Genomic DNA, 21,148 nt, shown 5'->3' on the forward strand with positions numbered 1-21,148 from the left:
TGCACCAGAGATACACCAAAATCCCCACGACCGGGAAGCAGCACACTTGGCAAAGGTCTTCCTCTGGTCGGTGGCCATTTCAAACGCAGGAGAAGATTCATTGTGTTTGCAGTTCAGAGGTCAAAATAAAATGGAAGCTACTGTACTTGAACAAGGGGGGACAGGGTTTGCTACCATTTCTTGGGAGTTGATTGACTACTCTTGCAATAGAGAGGACAAAGAACACCATCAGTAGGATTGTGGGATAGCACTGGCAGACTCTTAGGGCCCGAGTCCAGGATGCATAGGCCCAAACTGCATCCACACTGCAAAATAATGGAGTTTGGGCCCAAGTCCTAGCAGGACCCATGCTTGAACCCACCCATCCTGCAGGGTGTTGGGGCCTGGGTCTAAGTCATACAGAGCTCTGTGTACGCAGAAGGGAGAGTCTGGGCTCAAGCCTGTGTCTGAGCCTGTGCTTATATTGCAGTGTAGACATACCCTGAGGCACAGAAAGGCTACGTATCTTAGCCAAAGTCATAGAAAGACCTAGTGGCTGAGTTGGGAATAGAATCTAGGCATCCCAGCATCCACTCCACTGCTTCAACCGCTAGATAAAAGTGCTTAGAATGCTGCTTTTACAAGTATAGCAAAATGAAGTAGCTAAGAGGTTAGTGATTAAACTTTGTGCTAAGGCTCCCATGGGGTTTGACCCTGCAAAGGGGTCTGCTTTGACCCATGGATTTCCTTTTGCAGGTCCAAGGTCTAAATGACCCCATTGTTCCTAGCTGTTATAAAGATCTCATAGCACTGATTGAAACTGCAATATTTTAGAACAATGACATTAGTGAAGGACAAAACAACTTTGAATTTCTTTGCATTTGTGGGAAGAAATCTGGCTCTTACTTATTTTTAGTAGTTGGTTATAACAGCTTTTTCAACCTGTAACTAGGCTGGTACCTTTAATTCATTAGTAATGTCAACAGTTAGTCAGAAAATGTCATTACCTAGGACAACTACAGCTCAGATTGAAGCACACAGGAGTTAAATTTAAGTTAAAGCACTGACAGAAACAAATGCAGCCTTTGATCCCAGCAATCCCCTTCCATCCAGACTGCACCCTGATGGGCACAGCTGGATAGGATAAAAACCAGAGAGAGGTGAGAGGCTTGCCTGTTTAAAAAGATACTGTCAAGCTATTTAGTCCACAAGTTTAGTAAAATTTAAAAATAGTCACCAGGCTCTTTCAGGGTTCCTCTCATGGTCTCTGGAACATCCATTAAAAAAAATTTTTTTTTTGAAAGTTTAAATGACTATAGGCTTAACTTCTATTGAACTCTATTCACAGTGACCAAAACTACATTTGTGTTAACTGACATGTATCTTTGTGTGTACAAACACAGTAATATATGCCTCTCTCTCAAAGTATGGTCCCAATGGCCAGATGAGTGTCCCACCAGTTGTACTCCTGACTAAACCTGGGTGAAATTTTTTGGCTTAAACATTTTTTTGCCAAAAAATGCAGATTTAGGTCAACATTTTGCAATTTCTTGTTGATTTTGGCAAATTGTTTCAATCAAAAAAAAAATTCAGAAATGCTGATGCATTTCCCAAACTAAATGTTTTGATTTTCTAGGCTAGTCACAAGGGGATTTAGGTACCATTTACAAAACTGAGGAGGGACGAGAGGTTCCACCATTGTTATCTTTAGCTTGGTGGTTTGGGCACTCACCTGGGATGTAGATCCAGGTTCAAATCCCCACTCCAAAGCAAGGCACAGGTCTTCACTTTTCCAGGTAAGTGCTCCAAACACCTTGCTATTACCTGTTTCTGGTGCAATGACTGCTCCACTATTCAAGTGGAACAGCTGCCACAAGAGAGACTGAGCGAGCCTCACTCTGGAATACTCTCTAGCCTGGTAGTAAGAGTATTCACTTGGTAGTGGTAAAATCTAGGTTCTACTTCCTGCTCTAGCTTGGGACTGTGACAACTCAGGTCAGTACTCTAACCACTGGACTAGAAGTTAGGAGGAAGGTTCTTCATCCTCCTCCAATTCTGTGTGTGTAGTCATTCATTGCCTTTACCTATGTTGCAAATTCCTGAAACAAAATGTTTTGTTTGATCCAAAATGAAAATTTTCTGACATTTCAATTTGCTGAAAATTCAGAAAGGTTTCAATATGACACAAACGGAACAATATTTTTTAGATTTTTCAGAACTGCCAGCAAACTAAAAAGATCTATTATTTGGTCAGCTGTACTCCTGACATGTTCAGAAAGTTTCTAGGGTACACCTGGTGTCAGTCACAGAAGGTGTCCCTCCTCCTGACAGTCTGTTCTCAGTGGTGCAGCAAGCACGGCTTAACATTTCTGGTGTTAATGAAGAGGATGGTCCTGAAGTCTTCCCAGTTTCTCCTCGAAGTCAGGGAATAGCTACAACACTTATATCTGAAGGGTATAGCTTTGGAAGGGGAGGGGAGAGTTTATCAGCTCCAAGTGATTTGCTAGAGTCCAGAGGAACTGGTAGTGGTGAGTTGTTTGTTTGAAGTGTGGAAAGTTGGTCAGGGCCAGATTATTTGCATGGTCAGAGAATATCAATCCTCCTTGGTTTTAAAACCTTCCATGAACTTGCTGCTACCTGTTCCTTGGACTTTATCTTTCTTTCTACTCCCTCTCTGCTCTTTCTTCTCATCTTGCACTGTCACCTTCTGTGGACTGTCACATAGAGTCTCTCCTGTTTCATAGCACCACAGTTGAGCCAACCAGCTGCATTCAAGATATGCAAAAAGAACAGGAGTACTTGTGGCACCTTAGAGACTAACAAATTTATTTGAGCATAAGCTTTCGTGAGCTACAGCCCACTTCTTCGGATGCATGCATGCTGTAGCCCACGAAAGCTTATGCTCAAATAAATTTGTTAGTCTCTAAGGTGCTACAAGTACTCCTCTTCTTTTTGCAGATACAGTCTAACACGACTGCTACTCTGATTCAAGATATGGGGAGAAACACCCCAAACGCCTGAGGGACCGAGGTGCAGAGGAGACAGGAGAGGGAAGGATTGAAAGGAGGGAAAACAACTGGAGTTGAGGTTGGTTGCCATGGCTTCCATTTGCAGCAGACAGGATCAGTGGGAAAGATCAGAGGTGGTGACCTTGCATCCTTTCCCAGTGACAGTCTTGAGTGGCTCCGCTTAAATCCAGGGCAGCAGCTTCTCAATGAATACCTTCACCGCCACCATCTGAGGGCAGGAGCTGTGCATCATTCCAGGGTAGGTTTTGAATTGAACCTTGGTGGAGGTGACGACGGATTTTAGCTTCTCGGCGGTGAGGGCTCCGAAGTGGACAGGGATCATGGGGTCCATCTCCCTGTGACACTGCAGGATGGTGATATCCTTGTTTATGCCATTGCTTGCTGCCTGAGGGAAGGCCTTGTGCAGCGGGAGCCAGCAGCTGAGAGCCACGATACCAGACAGCTGGTATTGGGAGTTGAGCACCGTGTAGAGTGAAAGGGCACTGCCCTGTGAGAAGCCTCCGAGGATGATGTGGTTGGGTGGGATGCCATTCATGCTCAATGGAGCAGGAGAGATAGCTCAGTGGTTTGAGCATTGGCCTGCTAAACCCAGCATTGTAAGTTCAATCCCTGAGGGGGCCATTTGGGGATTGGTCCTGCTTTGAGCAGAGGGTTGGACTAGATGATCTCTTGAGGTCCCTTCCAACCCTAATATTCTATGGTCTCTCTTGGTTTAACTGCAACAGGGCATGAGCAGGCCAATCTTGGTGAGATATCAGCAGTAGTGGTATTTGTTCCCTGGTCTGGCATGCCAGAGCCTGAGAGTGCTAAACTTCAGGACAAGCTGAGAGAGTCATTTGTTCTCCCAGACTTTTCCTTAAGGGGAAGGTATAGTTCTGGAAAAGGGGTGGGAACTGAGAGTTGGTGGGTAATTTGGTTGTTATTTTCTGTTTGGATATATTGTAATACTGTACACATGCCCAGAGCATGGGATGTGTGTATATTTTAAAACCAAAAGGAAACCATCACAATAAGTTCTATTGGTGTTAGACCCTTCTGCTCAGTTCCTGCCTATATTTCCCCTCATTACTTTTCCATCTAATTTGAAATCTCAGCTGAAAACTTATCTTTTCACCACTAATATAATAATAGCTGATGTGACCCCTGTTGGGGAATGTCTACCCTGCACATAGAGGGGGAAGAGTTTTCTCAGTATTCATTATTTCACAGTCTCTAACAGTATGCTAAATTGGGGCACTTTCTTATTTGTACTATAAGGCAAAGAGCTTACAGAGCAGTTTCAGACACATAATGCAATGTAGGGGGCAGCAAAACAGCAGGGTGTAAATGGACTGGAGGAAGCACTGTGGTAACAACAAAAAGATTATTCAGTTACTTAGCAAAGGTTAGTGTACATGGTGGAGCAAAATTATTTTGACTTTTTAAGTGTAAATAAAGAGAAACATCTTTGGTTTCTTGTGGGTGTCATGGTACAGGGAGGGTTTAGGTAGGAATTTAAATGAGAAGAGGTCAGTGGCCTTCTGGGCCAGCTCAGGAAGGGCTTTTATGTATATACAGGAATTCAGTACCTGAGTGAGGTACTGAATGTCCTCAACTCTCAGGGACTTCAGTGTAAGTTGAGGGGTGATTAGCTTTAGGATCAGGACCTCAGTGCATTAATTATCCAATAGATCTTTTAAATCTCTAGATTCTATTATCCTCCCTTGTATATGTCCCTGATTGCCACTGTAAATACCTGCACATACTGTGTACAAAAGAGGGAAGGGAGGAGAATGGAAGGGTCTGATTTCTTCTCCTTTTGCCTGCGATGAGGAAGATCTGCACAGAAAGGATTGCCCTTGCTCCACTAAGGGAGTGGGGGGGTAAGGGGGACCCTGATCAGAACCCATGCCTCCCACTCTGTCTCCCCTCTTGCTTTCTTTAATGCTGCAGGTATATTATGAAGCACTGTAAAACATGTTAGGATACAGTTAGGAAAGAAGCTATACATAATAAAGTTATGTTGTAAAATGCAACTTGAAATTAATCGGTAAAAACAAAATCAATGTAGAGAACTTAAAAATGTAGAACCCACTTGTAAATAAAGTGATAATTTGAACTGAAGCAAAAGGGTGGTACTCGAAAAGCTGCATAGGAACTGCATTGGCACTCTCTGGATTTATTAACAACGAAAGGGTGGGGGGGAGTATTCATGCACTCACTAGCAGAGCTGTCACGATCTCAGTTTTGGAGGACATTCCACCAACAAAGGAGTGAAAAAAAACCACACACCTGAAGTGTTCACGAGCAGGAAGGTGAGGAAAGCGGAGCAGCATAAAAATATTCTCAAGCAAGAATAAAACCTAATGAGAAAATAACCCCCGCCCCCCCACATACATGTCCAGAAAAAGAACCACGTAGAATGTCTGTATCTGGCTGGGAGCTGGGATTTGTAGTCTAATTATCTATAGAGAGGTGCACCGCCATGAATTTCAGGTGGCTTTTCAATCTGGGAGAGGGTTTTTGGGGTGTCCTGTTTTGAGAGCCGTGCACTAGCAGAGGGGAAAGGAGGGGCGACCAGCGTTTGAAAATCTTCAGGCTGCTGTGCTGAGTTTAGATCACATCTGTTCCCGCCGCGTGTGATCGGATTAAATTTTTGCACATTCAAATGGAAGGAGGCTTTTCCCCTCCCTCCCCAGTCCGAGAGGGCGCCTCAAGCAAAGAGAAAGCACCTCTCTGCACAGTTCAGAAGAGCGAGGGAGACAGACACACACACACAGAGGGGAGGGGTGAAGAGAGACAGACCCAATAGGGAAACCGGATTGCACGGGGACTGGAGACAATTGAGCTGCGGGAGCTGGCTCTCGCTTGCTCCTCAACGTGATGCGCTGCGTGCCAGCATTGCTCGCTCGCCTTCAGTAGTTGCTAGGCTGGCTGCACACTGCATTGTTGCCGGCGCTCTCCGGAGAGGATCGTGCTGGAGCAGCCGCCCCACCTCCCCCCCAGTCTAGCCCGCGGCTGGTCGGAGGAACTTTTCTTCTTGCCTCGAGAAGGCGCCTGAGCAGCGCCCCCACATCCCCACGTGCGTCCGGGAGGCGAGCGCTTGGCTGCAGCCTGTCCGCGGGGCTTGCAGAGCTGGGGCCGGCGCCCAGAGCCGCTGGCCGCGGGGGGACTCTGCAGAGGCGGGACTTGCCCCAATGCCGAGCGAAGGTGCCCGGCGGCAGCAGCAGTAGCAGCAGCGGAAGCGGGGCAGGAGGATGCCGGCGGCTGCGGGAGACGGGCTGCTGAGCGAGCCGCCGGCGGCGGGGTTCGGCGATGGCGGGGAGCCGCGGAAGCCGTCCCTGGGCTCGGAGGGAAGTTTCCTGGCCGCCTGGGTCAGCGCAGCGGGCGCGCGGGAGCGGCTCCGCGATTTCCAGCACACCAAGCGCGTCGGCAACTACCTGATCGGCAGGAAGCTGGGGGAGGGGTCCTTCGCCAAAGTACGCGAGGGGCTCCATGTGGTGACCGGCGAGAAGGTAGGGACCCCCCGCTCTCCCGCTAGCCATCCTGCCCAGCCCCGGCCGCTCCCCCCGTGCACTCCAAGCCCGGTCCTCAGGGGGCAGCTCCATCCCATGCACCCCGCTCCCCGGGGGGAAGTTCCCCCCCATGCACCCCGTTCCCCCATGCATCTCGCTCCCCGGAGGAAGTTCCCCCATGCACCCCGCTCCCCGGGGAGAAGTTCCCCGCATGCACCCCGTTTCCCCCATGCATACCGCTCCTCGGGGGGAAGTTCCTCGCATGCACCCCGTTCCCCCCATGCATACCGCTCCCCGGGGGGAAGTTCCCCCCATAGACCCCATTCTCCCATGCACCCCGCTCCCTAGGGGGAAGTTCCCCCATGCACCCCGTTCCCTCCATGCACCCCTCTCCCCGGGGGGAAGTTCCCCCCATGCACCCCACTCCTCGCGGGGGAAGTTGTCCCCATACACCCTGCTCCCCCATGCACCCCGCTGCCCGGGGAGAAGTTCCCCCCATGCACCCTGTTCCCCCATGCATCTCGCTCCCCGGAGGAAGTTCCCCCCATGCACCCCTCTCCCCGGGGGGAAGTTCCCCCCATGCACCCTGATCCTGCTCCCTGGGGGGCAACTCCCCCCCGCCATGCACCCCGATCCCTGGGTGAGCTCCCCCACTATGCACCCCCAAGCCCGCTCCCCGGGGGGGCAGCTTCCCTTATGCACCCCGACCTTGCTGCCACCGCGCCATGCACCCCGACCCCGCTCACCGATGGGCAGTTCTCTTCCCACCCCCATGCACGCCGATCCCGGACGCAGCTCCCTATTATCCACCCATCACACTCACCCTAACCGCTGAGCAGCTCACCACTGTGCACCACCATCGCAGAGCAACTCACCGCTGTCCACCCCATCCCAGCCACAGGGGCAGCTTCCCACTGTCCCTCCCCAGCCACACCCATCCTGGCCACAGGCACAGGTCCCTTCTGTGCACCCCCACCAAGTGGACTCCCGAGGGCCACTCCCCACTCCCCCACTCTCATCTCCTTCAGTGTGCTCAAAGGGCTAGCACCTCTCCATTCCCCGCAGACTTACTAGAAGGGGCAGTTCCCCCAGTTTCCTCCCCCCCACCTCGGAACAGATCCCTGTTAAACCAGCCCCTCTTCTGGCAAGGAATATTGTGGTGTCCCTACAGTTATGGCCCCAAAGGCTCCCATTTACAGTTGTGATACTGCAGTGTTACCGTATATTTGTTTATCCGGCCCATGGACTTTGAGAGCTGCTCTCCTGCTCCCCACTCACAAAGAGAATGCACTTTTTCATTTGAGTTTTGGGTCAACTCCGCTTATTTAAGGGCGAACTGAGGCGACTTTCCCCTCTCCTTGTTGCTGGCATGTTGTGGACAGTTCTCTTGCAGATTGCATTTGTTCCTAAGTGGGTTCCTGGGATCTGGTTGCCTATGTGAAATGAGTTTGGTGTTCCCAGTTCCGCAGGGGGCAGATAAGGGTCTGCCACGCCACCCCTTCCCCCCATCCCAATTGGTATAGTTGCTGACAATCTGAGCAGAGAGATGCTCCCCCTGGGACTGAATGTTACTTGTGATTGGAAGGACAGCAATTGATTAAACTGTCCTTTTTGCTAGCGGTAGTCCCTCTAACTGGATTGAGGCTAATTGGCTGGGCATTATGCCTGTGCTATACTATTTAGATAGATGGGTACTTGTGTCGGCAAGAGGGCTATTAATCCAGCACCCACAAGTGCAAAATGAAAAATCATGGGGTTTTTGAGGGTCACTTCCGTTGATAGATAGCATTTTATGCCTAAGAAAAAATTGACATGGTTCTATATGACAGTAAAAATAAAATATCTGAATTGCTAGTATACTGAACTTTATGACTAGTTTGACTATCTAAACATTCAACACAAAAATAGGATTTTCAGTCTGGCAATGAACCAAGATTTTTGAGAATTATAGATTTTGTTTTTTTCATAGAACGTCTTAATCACTATAATACAATATAGACTATTCAATTCTCTATCTTCATCTTTTGCATTTAGTTATAAACATGCTTTAAACATTGTGGTAAAGAACACAGCCTCTTAAACTGTTGCAATATTGGTCACTGTGTAATCTGGTATGTCTACAAGCAAGACATACTATTTTCTTATTGAAATGAGAGCTAGGTTTTTTTGGGTTGACTGTTTATGATTAGAAGTTGTTGACACTGTCACATGCTGGAAGGTGTAGCACACAGTTTAGTTTTTTGAGGACATTAGTAAGAGTTGAAGTCATCTTATGGAGACTCACTTTTGTTTGTTTATTACTATCTTATACAGAGTAGTTTAGCGTAAGAACATAAGAATGGCTATGCTGGGTCTGACCAATGGTCCATGTAGCTCAGTATTCTGTCTTCTGACAGTGGCTGGTCTCATGCTTCAGAGGGAATGAACAGAACAGGGCAATTACTGAGTGATCCATCCCCTGTCATCTAGTCCCACTTTTTGGCAGGGCGAGGTTTAGGAATACCCAGAGCAGGGGGGTTGGATCCCTGGCTATCTTAGCTAATAGCTATTGGTGGACCTATACTCCAGGAACTTATCAAATTATTTTTTGAACTCAGTTATACTTTTGGTCTTCGCAACATTCTCTGACAATGAGTTCCACAAGTTGACTGTGTGTTGTGTGAAGACATACTTCCTTTTGTTTGTTTTTAAAGCTGTTCCCTACTAATTTCATTGGGTGAGCCCTGGTTCTTGGGTTATGTGGAGGGATAAACTTCCTTGTTCATTTTCTCCACACCATTCATGATTTTATAGACCTCTGTCATATCCCTCCTTACTCATCTCTTTTGCAAGCTAAACAGTGCCAGTCTTTTTAATTTTTCCTCATATGGAAGCAGTTCTATACACTGAATAATTTTTGTTGCTCTTCTCTGTACTTTTTCCACTTCCAGTTCCTACAGCAATCAAAAATGAGGTCACTAATATTATTAAGAATAGTAACTACTTGGTTTGTCAGTACCAGGAGCATTGGAGGAAAACCAGCTTGTTGACAAAGAGCAATACAATTAGTCCGCCCTTGTTTGAGCCTATAAGGCTGTGCCTTTTTCTAGCCAGTTTGTCGATGGAGAATAGCCAGACTTGTCTAATGCAGGACACTTTGTGATTACTAAAACTTCACTGGACCTATTGAGCTAAGTTCATTTCTGGTGTAACTCCATGAAACCAAAGAAATTATACATCATGGGTGTATTGGGCTTCTGCATAAAATGTGTCCTGATCAGGGCCAGCTTCAGGCACCAGCTGACCAAGCACATGCCTGGGGCGGCACCTTCTAAGGGGCAGCCAATCTTGGGGTGGTGGGGCAGCGCTTTGGTTTTTTTGTTTTGTTTTGTTTCGGCAGGGTGGCGCTCGGGTTTATTTGGTTGTTTTTGGTTTGGTGGGATGGCGCTCAGGGGGTTTTGTTTTTGTTTCAGCGAGACGGCACTGGGGGGTAAGTTGTTTCGGCAGGGTGGTGCTCAGGGGGGTTGTTTTTGTTTTGGCAGGGCAGCGCTTGGGGGGTTGTTTCGGTGGGGCGGCACTCAGGGGGGTTGTTTTTGTTTTGGCAGGGCAGCGCTTGGGGGGTTGTTTCGGTGGGGCGGCACTCAGGGGGGTTGTTTTTGTAATGGCGGAGCAGCGCTGAGAGGGTTGTTTCAGTGGGGTGGCGTTCGGGTTTTTTTTTTGTGTTTTTTTGCTTGGGGCAGCAAAAAAGTTAGAGCCGGCCCTGGTCCTGATAAAATGGATATGGTGGCAAAAACCAAAAAAGGGAGCACCTTCCAGCTAATGAAAAACTATTAATTTTGAGATAATCTGGCTTTCCTACTTATGTGCAACAAGTGATGAAAAAATGTCTAATGTCGGTGTCCCACATTGACCTGAAACTTCTCTCCAAGGAAGGTTTTCACATAAGCCTTTTAAAATCTTTTTAATTTTTACAAGCGGCCTATGAAAATATAGTTGATTAACAAAAATGGAGGCTTACTTTGGAGACACAGTGGTCTAGTGCAGTGGTTCTTAGGGTGACCAGATGTCCTGATTTTATAGGGACAGTCCTGATTTTGGGATCTTTTTCTTATGTAGGCTTCTATTACCCCCCACTCCCTGTCCCAATTTTTCACATTTGCTGTCTGGTCACCCTAGTGGTTCTCAACCCGTGGCCCAATCAGCACACAGGTGTGACCCATGTGACATCCTCAGGGCCATACAGGTAGTATATCTATTGTGTGGATGTGCCCTCCCCCCCATAGCACACAGAGAGCTGCATATGCAGCCCATAATGGTGAATGAGTTGTAGAACTAGTGGCTAACGTACTACATGGGGATTCAGGAAACTTGGGTTCTAGTCCCAGCATTGTTGCTGGGTGGCTGGGGGCAAGTCATTTCATCTCAGTAAGCCTGTTTTTCACTTCCTATCCTTTGATTTGTCTATTGAGATTGTATGCTCTTTTGGGGCAAAGGCTGTTTTACTGTGTATGGTGCCTCGCGCAATGAGGCCCCAATCGGCATTGGTGCCTCTTAGTGCTACTGTAATGCAAACAAATACCAACAATAATAAAATGGGTTAAAAAATCCTAAAAAGAGTTTTCTCTACAGTTGTTCAGAGTGAGTTTGACAGCTTGTTTTAACCGGTCAGATCACGGTAAGCAAATGACAAGAGTATAATGTGCTCTAATTATAGTGGCGCTGTAAATGCAGCTATCGTTAAGATTGTCATAATTTCTATTATAAATTCCTGTGCTCAAGTTTTTAACTCCAGTTGTAGAAGAAATTTGTTACGGGCTGAAATTCAACATGAGACTTGCCCTGAGACTCCCCATGGCAACAATAATAGGGTTAGTGATTATTATGTTATAGGAGTGCAAAAAAAATTCCTTTCCTGCTCTCCTCTGTTACCAACCCCATGCTTCTCCTCAGTAACAAATACATCTAATTCTGTGGTTGATAAAAGACACCTACACGTGCATGTCCTTCCCACCTCCCCTTTTCTGGATTGCTACATTTACTTTAGTACGTTAAAAAAAAAAGTAATGGGACCCCCCCACTGGCCTCTCTGTCTCAGTTTCCAGACTCATGGTTTCTTCATTGTCTTGAATAACAGCAATTATAACAAAAGAAACAAATAGTAAAAGTGTTGGAGAAACACCTTTCTCAGTTACGTGGGCTAGTGTCCTTATTTGTGAACAGGCAAGTTGCTTTCTTCCTGAGCTTCCCTAATCAAGTCAGCAAGTCATAGATGGGCTGACCCTGCGCCATGGAAGTCATTGTTGCTGACTTCGGAAGGCACAGGGTCAGGGCTGTAGCTTCTAATTGCTAGTTAAAAGACCCACCTTCCCAACAGACCCCCTTGTTTAATTGTGCTCTCCTGGATAAACCACTACATAGGGAAATGGGGTGGTGGTAGAGCCCAGCTTGGGGAGGGATGTTGTTATCTCAGGAGGGTTCTGCCCTAACCCTGAGGTTCCAGATACGTTCTATCACACCCTGCCTAACAAATCCTCCCTGCTCTTCTCAAATCTGTCAGTGGCCTCTCATTTTTTCCTTTCTATACACCTGTCAGGGCCCCCAACCTTGAAACCCCAAGTTGTTTTCTGGGATCTGCATCTTTCATTCAGTGAAGAACTAGATGTGACTTTCTTCTAATCCTGTCAGTGTTGCCCTCAGATTGGACAGAAGCATTGATGTTGAGTGTTCAAGACATCCATCTTTCTTTAGACACTGAGCATTCCACCTCCCTGGCATTCCAAGCCCTGGCTGGCTTGTGTCAAGTAAGCCTCTAAAGTTGTTATTCAAAACTCACGTGAACCTCTTTGTCTGAATAATCAGAATGTTTTGGTGAGAATGTGGGTACATTTTGGAATACTAGAGTTGGAAGTACAGGGAAAATTCCTGTGATATTTGGCATCTCCACTTTTATTGCTGGCTGAAACTAAGGAAGAGCAGGAGTGCGTGGAAGTAATAAAATAATAAATAATATAATAGTGATGTGAACTTCTCTGAACCCCCAAAAGGTTTAACTTTAGCCAGACCAGTTTTCACATACCTGCTGTTTGCCTTGGGAACAAAGAGCTGCAACAATGTTCCCTTTCAGGTGCACGCATGACCCCAGACCTGAACTTCAGCCCCTGCATGGAGCTGGTAGACACGCAGCTCTCCTGTACATACTCCTCTCCTGAACTTCTGATGTAGCCTCCAGCCAGCTTACACAGAGCCCAGCGCAAGCAACTGAACCATGACTGCAGCATGAGGTGGGGCGGACAAACATCTGCTTTCCTGGACTCCTTTGCTTGGTGTTTGGGGGAGGAGATTAGAGCAAGCACCTCCATGTATGAAATTGGAAGAGAGAGTCACTTGGGAAGGAGAAATAAAAGTGGGAAGGGAATGACACCAGTGCATAGGAGATGGGTCAGTAAAAAGGGAAGTTTTACTTAATAAGTAGCTTGTTGTTATGTCAGTGTCCTTCCCCACCTGCATGGTAATATACTAAGAGGCAGATTAATTTACTCATTCATGAAGCCTTAATTTTTTAGGGCTGGAATCTGCCAGCCTTATATTGTGTAGTTCCTGGAGAATTCTCAATGACTGCAGGGGGGCAAGTTGAGGAGTAGCATACTACTCAACACAAAGGTACTAGACTCTTGCCCTAAATGACTAAGGGTTCAGTACTGCACTCCTTCCACAGATCAGACAGCCAAAGCCACATTGAAGTTAATAGGAGCTCTATTTTAAGGCATGTAAGACCAGCCTCTATATGATAGTTACTTCATTGATTTCCCCTTGCCCCTCCAAATTACATTTGTGATTGCTTTGCAAGAAATGTTCACTAGGTGTGACATCTTACTTGTCTCGTTGTACAGTTAAGAGGGAACGTTGAGCTTGGTCTGGAGTCTGGACTAAAATCCAAGTATGCTGCCTGACAGTGCACATCTCTTGCTAGGCCTGAAGACCATTGTGTAAAACCTTTTAGCCCATGTAGATTTAAAAAAGAAATCATTTAGGGCTCAAGCCTGTAAGCTGATCTGCGTGGGCAGACACATGTGCCTGTAGGTGGATTCCCACTGACTTGAGAGAGGCTCCATGCTGGAATAAAGGTCTTCTCATGTGGAACAGTTTGCAGGATCATGGTGGTTTCTGTATTTTTCTAAACTGACATTTTTCAGGCCTATGATTCCATGATGCTGATTAGTACCCTTCATATATTTTGGAAAAAGGAAAAACAAATTGGCAATTGATTTTGTTTTGTAAAGCAGTTATTGAGCAAGGGCACTGACTTCATTTCAATAAAAATGCCATAAAAATGTGAAGCCTTAGTGCTAATATTTGGTGGCTGCATTGGCATAACCTGAGCCCATTACAGTAATTCAAAATTCCAAGTAAAGTACCCAAAGAGGCAGGAGATCCTAACAGCTCTGGAGGAGTTAATACATATTATTGTTTCATAAATGTATGTACTTAGGCATTACATTTTTGGATTAATGAGGCCCCAGCTAGGTTCAGGTGTATTACAATGCATTGTGTATAGAACAAGATCAAGGCAATACAGAGTGAATGCCAAAACTCTGCTGTTACCTGACCCCATCATTGGTAGGTGTTTCAGGGACCTTCAGACAGCCTGTGATATATAATGTACTTTGGGTCAAATCCTGGTAACGCTACTCCCTAGAGTAGTCTTGCTGAACTAATGGAACTACACTTGTGAGTAAAATAACCTGGCTTTGGTCCTGTACTTCTTGCAAATACCTAGGCACAACACGGTGAATTAAGGTTAGATTTTACAGCTTTAGCTATGAATGTCTTTACTTTTTGAGAGTTTTAGGTCAAACCTTTTACTGTTCTTTTTGTGGTTTAAGGTTTCCATAATAACAGGCATGTGATTACTTTCTGGTCATGAAAAAAGACTGGTTATGCTTGATGCAATTAAATGCATTTAGGCTGAGTATAGGAGAATATTGAACAGATTATTTTTTTCCATTGCTGTTTAGATGAAAATATCACAGCCTACAATCTGAAAATTTTGGGGGACAGGATTGATTTGTAAGATTCCTCAGTTCCAACAATCTTTCTTGCTACTTCTAAGGAACAATCTCTCTTTTAGTAGCACGCTAATTTAGATTTATTCTTAAATTGTGATGATGAAATCCTGGTTGAGTTAGCTATATAGTAATTCAGTGAATGATAGGAGGCTCACTCATGGTATTTTCTCAGGTAGTCTCAAACTCAGTGTCTGTAGACTCAGAATGGCCAGCTACTGAGCAATGAAAATGTGCCAGAAATAGATTTCACAAGGTATCATTCCTTATGGCATTAAGGCAGACAGAAGAGGCTATGTCCCTTTGAATATAATTGAGTGAGACTGTCTGTTTGTACTTTCAGTAGATTGAGGAGGCTGGATGATCTATTGTGTACTCTAATACAATATATGAAAGCCTCTGTGTCCTATCATAGAATGACAACATATTAGGGCTAGAGAACATTTTAGAGCTGAAGATAGTATAAAGAAACTTGAACTGAAATTACATTTAATTGCATTCTGGGATAGGTCTAGGCACTACACAAGTAGTTGCAGAAATTGAGTTGCTTGATTCCTAACCCACTGAAAAACCTATTTATCAGTTTCTTTAGAGTTATTGTTGATCTTAAAAGGGTGCATTTTTAGGTCCTGGGAGTCAAGTGTTTTGCATGACAATGCTAACTACTTAGTGGGAAGTAGCTACTAAAAATATAGTTTTCTAGGTTCTGCCATAAAGGTAAAATGACTAATATTAGAGGTGGCCTTTTCACAGAAAGTTCTATTTTTAGAATACATTTTTGTAGCAAACAGGTGCTAACTTGTGTATTTAAAATCCTGGAAATGCAAGGGTGGGATATGTGGGAAGAACAAGCATTCTGTAGAGAGCTGGAAATTCCTATTAACCCTCAGCAGGTACTCCTTGAATGATGCAAGTATTTGTAAAAATCACCTGCATAGCAGGTCCTGTAGACTCTGTCATCTGTCAATGACAGATTGCTCTGCATACAGTTAATTACATACTACTGTAGCAGGCACATTCTCTTTTGAACTTCATGGCCTGCTTTAGCTTTTGAAGTGCTTATGAATGATTGAAATAGGCATATAGGGAATAGTATAGCTCCAGATCTTCTCAGCAGGTGTTGAGTCATAGAAGCGCTATTTGGCTTCCATACAGCCTAAATGAGATTCACTCAGAGAGTTAGTTACACTGTGGCTGTTCTAGACCAGCCAAGGCAATTGTGTGCCAAGAATTTACTGTGACTCAAAAAAGATATAGGCAACTATATTAACAGCTATTTACATTTAAGTGTGTGGGGATACTTAGAATGTTGGGAGATTCAGTATATAAGAGGGTAAGTCTCTATCTGTCTCATATCACGTACCGATCAGAACACCACCCTACTGTCCATATTCAAACACTTGAAGAGGCTGTAGATTGCAGCCAGGCTTTTTCTGGGTGAGACAGACAGAAGAATGACCATACTGGGTCTGATCAGTTGTACATCTAACCCAGTATCCTGTCGTCCGACAGTGATCGATGTCAGATGCTTCAGAGGGAATGAACCGAACAGGGCAATTATTGAGTGATCCATCTGCTGTTGTCCACTCCATGCTTCTGGTAGTCAGAGGTTTAGGAACATCCAGAGCATGGAGTTGCATCTCTGACCATCATGGCTAATAGCCATTGATGGACCTTTTGTCCAGGAACTTATTTTTTTTGAACTCACTTATAGTTTTGGCCTTCACAATATCCCCAGGCAATTATTTCCACAGGCTGACTGCGCATTGTGTGAAGAATTACTCCCTTATATTTAGGCTGTGCATGAACAGCCCAGGAGTAGGGGTTACCACAGCAGAGCAGGGTAAGGCTGGCTCCCAGTCAAGGATTGGAGTGACGTAGCAGATCACAGGTCCAGATAACAGCAGGGGAACGTCACAGGGGTGCAGTGAGCACGGTAGAGACTCTCTTGTTATCAAGGATTTCATGTATTACACACAGCCTTTCGAAGGTAGTCAGATATTCAGCAATATTGTCCTCACTGTATGCAGGACATAAGTGTTCGGATTTTTGGAGTGGTTGGGGTGGGGGTGGGGTTCTGCCTCTGCTTCTCTAGCAGGTCTAGTTGATGTTTTCGCTCTCTTTCTCTTTCTTCCCGCTCTCTTTCTCTTTCTTCCCATTTTCTCTCTTTTTCTTCCATGGCCCTTCTCTGTGCAGCCTTCTCTCTGGCTGCCTCCCTGGCTGCCTCTGCCTCCATAGTTGCCCTGGCCGCAGCTGCTTCTTTGAGCCTCATTTCTGCCTGCAACATTTGAAACTCGCCATCCTTTTCCTTCTCTGCAGTTTCCAGTCTGGCCAGCTCTAGTTTTGTAGCTGCCTCACTGGTAGTCATTTTTCTGCTTTCTTGTGCTTATTTCCCTCACCCAAAATGAACAAAGAGAAAATAACAAAACTGTGACCTCCTCCTGACTGTTATTAGTGATTGCACTTAAGACTGACTTAAAATCACAAATATCAGTGCTTAAAGTGTGAACTTGACTTGTAGTAAGAAGTTGTATATACACCCTGCTCGCTGTACCACTGTGATGTTTCTCTGGTGTTATCTGGACCAGTGATCGGCTAGGTTACTCCAGTCCTTGACTTTGGGAGCCAGTCTCACTCTGCTTTGCTGTGAGAACCCCCACACCTGGGCTGTTCACGCACAGTCTCTGGAATGTAAGTTGCTTCTTGGATTGTGCAACTGAACGACATTAGCTAATATCTCCAGACCCAGACACAACCATAGGAACCTCCATCTTGCAGTGTCCATTTATGTCCGCTTGATGCTGTAAGTTTATATGAGTTTGTCAATTTAACAAAGAAATTGATATGCACCAGGCTTGTTATCCCAAGAGGAGTCTCTGATAGCTTCAAACCAAACACACTGCTTCTGGTAGAATAAACAAACACATTTATTAACTACAAAAGATAGATTTTAAGTGATTATAAGTCAAAGCACAAGAAATTGGATTTGGTGAAATGAAATAAAAGCAAAATGCATTCTAAGCTGCTCTCGTGGGGGAGGGATAGCTCAGAGGTTTGAGCATTGGCCTGCTTAACCCAGCATTGTGAGCTCAATCCTTGAGGCGGCCACAGAGATTTGGGGCAAAAATTGGTCCTGCTAGTGAAGGCAGAGGGCTGGACTCAATGACCTTTCAAGGTCCCTTCCAGTTCTAGCAGATTGGTATATCTCTTATTATTAACACTTTCAGTGCTCTTGCAAACCTAGATGCTTCTCACCACAAGGTGGCTGGTTGCCCTTCAGCCAGGCTCTCCCCTTTGATCAGCACTTCAGTCGCTTGGTGGTGATGTCTGTGATGGAGGTGGAAGAGAGAGGAAGAGCTTGGCAAACGTCTGTCCCTTTTAGCATGTTCTTTCTTCACTCTTGGCTTCGCCTTCCCTCCCTCACTTCAGGTTCAGGTGAGCATTACCTCATTGTAGTCCCTGACTGACCAAGGGAAAGAGGGGTGATTCACTCGAGAGTCCAATGGATCCTTTGTTGCTGCCGAGGCCAGTGTCCTTTGTTCCTATGAGGTTGGGCTGGATTTGTCTCATACATGCCCTGAGGACTTGTGAACTGCCCCCCTGCTCTTGGAGAGTTTTTGCTTGGGCTTGTTTTAAGCCACGAGGACACATTTTCAGCCTCATAGCTATATACATGAAATTACAACCTATATCGTTACTATATAACAACAATGCTCAGTGCATCATGAGCCTTCTGAAGACACTCGACATGACAAACTTTGCATTTGATACCACACAATCATATGATAAGGATGAACATAGGGTGCAAGGTGTGTCCCCAAGATACAGAGTGTCACACCGATGTCAGATGCTTCAGAGGGAATGAACAGGACAGGGCAATTATTGAGTGATCCATCTGCTGTTGTCCACTCCATGCTTCTAGTAGTCAGAGGTTTAGGGACACCCAGAACATGGAGTTGCATCCCTGACCATCATGGCTAATAGCCATTGATGGACCTATCCTTCAGGAACGTATCTTTTTTGAACCCACTTATAGTTTTGGCCTTCACAATATCCCCTGGCAATTATTTCCACAGGTTGACTGTGCATTGTGTGAAGAATTACTCCCTTATAATTATTTTAAACCTGTTGCCTATTAATTTCATTGGGTGAGCCCTGATTCTTGTGTTATTTGAAAGGGCAAATAACACTTCTTTATTCACTTTCTCCACACCATTCATGATTTTATAGACCTTTATTATATTGCCCCTTAGTCATTCTTTTTATAAGTTTAATAGTTAAATCTTTTTAATCTCTTCATATAGAAACTGTTCCATACTCCTAATAATTTTTGTTGCCCTTCTTTGTACTTTTTCCAATTCTAATATATCTTTTTGGAGATGGGACAACCAGAACTGCACACAGTATTCAAGATGTGGGAATACTGTAGATTTATATAGTGCATTATGATATTTTGCATCTTATTATCTATCCCTTTCCAAATGCTTCAGTTAGCTTTTCTGATTGCTGCTGCGTATTGAGCAGATGGTTTCAGAGAACAATCCACGATGACCCCAAGATCTCTTTCTTGAGTGGTAACAGCTAATTTAGACCCCAACATTTTGTATATATATTTGGGATTATGTTTTCCAATGTGCATTACTTTGCACTTACCAACATTGAATTTTATCTGCATTTATGTACCCAGTTTTGTGAGATCCCTTTCTAACTCTTTTCAGTCAGCTTTGAACTTAATTATCTTGAGTAATTTTATATCATCATTTGTCAGTTCACTGTTCATCTCCTTTTTCATTTATGAATATGTCGTGCAGTAAGGGCCCTAGTGCAGATCTTTGGGGGACCCTACTGTTTACACCTCTCTACTGTGAAAACTGACCATTTATTCCTATCTTTCTTTCCTGTCTTTTAACCGGTTACTGATACAAGAGAACCTTCCCCCTTATTCCATGACAGCTTTCTTTGCTTAAGGGCCTTTGGTGAGGGACCCTATCAAAAGCTTTCTGAAAGTCCAGGTACACTAACTCAGCTGGATCATCCTTGTCCACATATTTGTTGACCTTCTCAAAGAATTCTAACAGGTTGGTGAGGCATAGTTTCCCATTACAAGAACCATGTTGACATGGTTTTTTTCACACCCCTGACAAACGTGACTATGCTGACAAAACATTGTAGCATAGACCTATTCAGTGTCAGATCATCATCAGAGAAACAGATAACAAGAACCAATGGCTGGAAGTTAAAGCCATAAAAATTCAAATTAGAAATTTTAACAGTGAGGGTGATTAACCATTGTAACAAATTACTAAGGAACGTGGTGCATCCTCCATCTCTTGAAGTCTTTAAATCTTCAAGTCTTCACTGGATGCCTTTCTGGAAGAAATGCTTTAGTCCAACACAAGTTATTGGGTTCAGTACAGGGATAAATGTGTGAAATTCTGTGCTCTGTGTTATACAGCAGGTCAGACTAAATGATCTAATGGTTCGTTCTGGCCTTAAAAAATCTTTCAATTGATAACACCCAGCTCTTGCTTAAAGTATCAGTTTAAAAATCACCTTTATAATGAGATTCCAAAGAACAGCAAGTTATGCTAAAAGAAAGAATGAACCAATTTTCTTTTTTAAATGATCTAGGGAGTGTGCCAGTTGAGAGAGTGGGCCTGGCCGAAACAACCTGTACCCCAGCTGTTGCTGGCAGGCGTAAAATTGCACTGGGGACTGATATTAGAATATGGGAAATGCATGTTGCTGTGCTAAGCACAGGAAGAGGAAGCAATGGGAAATCTGGCCTGTGGTCTCTAGCTTTCTAAGGAAAGTGTGCACACTCATGTTCTGATACAATAGTATCTCTGTCTTGGATTTTATACTCAAAACCATTGCCTCTCTGTTGAACACCATACACATCAAAACTTGCGAATACAGTGTGTCAGATTCTCTGCTGGTGTGAGTTGGCACAACTCCATTGACATCAATGGAGCTGTACCAGTTTACACCAGCAAAAAATGTGATTCTGTGTCAAATACTACAAATATTATACATTTAGATTGTTAACCTGTTTGTTCTGTTGGAGTGTACTACAAGTGTCCTTCAGAGATCAATACTTTTGGTTCAATTTTAAACATGCTGGGTCAGATCCACTGAATGCGATCACTTGCTCTGGAGGAGGAATTCGAAGAGACAGGGTTGGTTGTGGAGTCACTCTTCGACCTGCAGTGCCTTGGAATTCCATCCAAGGGAGGGGAGCTTACATTGGTGGCCAAGACTCTTTTAAGAGTATTGCCAGCAGAAGCTATGCTGAGTCAATGCATTCCCTAGTTGTACTGCCTCCCCAGTCATTGCTGCCATTTTTTAGAAAGTTAGGGCGTGGTTCTGACAGGTGTTGAGTGCTTCAGGCAAGGTGCTGTGCACCCAAATGTGTCATTGCAAACCCCAAGCGTTCAAAAGTAAAGAGTAAGACACCCCGCCCCCCAAAATCATGAGATTGGCTTAAAAACCATGAGCTTTTTAAAATATGGTTTGGGTTCTTTTTCTTTGCCTTCTGTTTTCTGAGCATTTAGAATGCACTCAAGTCACATTTTCAAACTTTTCTCCTCAACCATTCAGGCTA

The 21,148-nt window shown here is 44.8% G+C and overlaps 1 protein-coding gene across 1 annotated transcript in view; it reads left to right on the plus strand.

The window, feature by feature from the left end:
• The first annotated feature begins 5,845 nt into the window (after window positions 1-5,845).
• Window positions 5,846-21,148, plus strand: part of HUNK (hormonally up-regulated Neu-associated kinase) — a 97,930-nt gene continuing 82,627 nt past the window's right edge. The window contains exon 1 of the mRNA XM_032798287.1: window positions 5,846-6,502. Within this exon, the coding sequence (XP_032654178.1) occupies window positions 6,245-6,502 (258 nt within the window). The 5' untranslated portion in view covers window positions 5,846-6,244. The remainder of the gene's footprint in view (window positions 6,503-21,148) is intronic.

The sequence above is a fragment of the Chelonoidis abingdonii genome, chromosome 1, assembly GCF_003597395.2.
Source record: "Chelonoidis abingdonii isolate Lonesome George chromosome 1, CheloAbing_2.0, whole genome shotgun sequence".
Lineage (NCBI taxonomy): Eukaryota > Metazoa > Chordata > Testudines > Testudinidae > Chelonoidis > Chelonoidis abingdonii.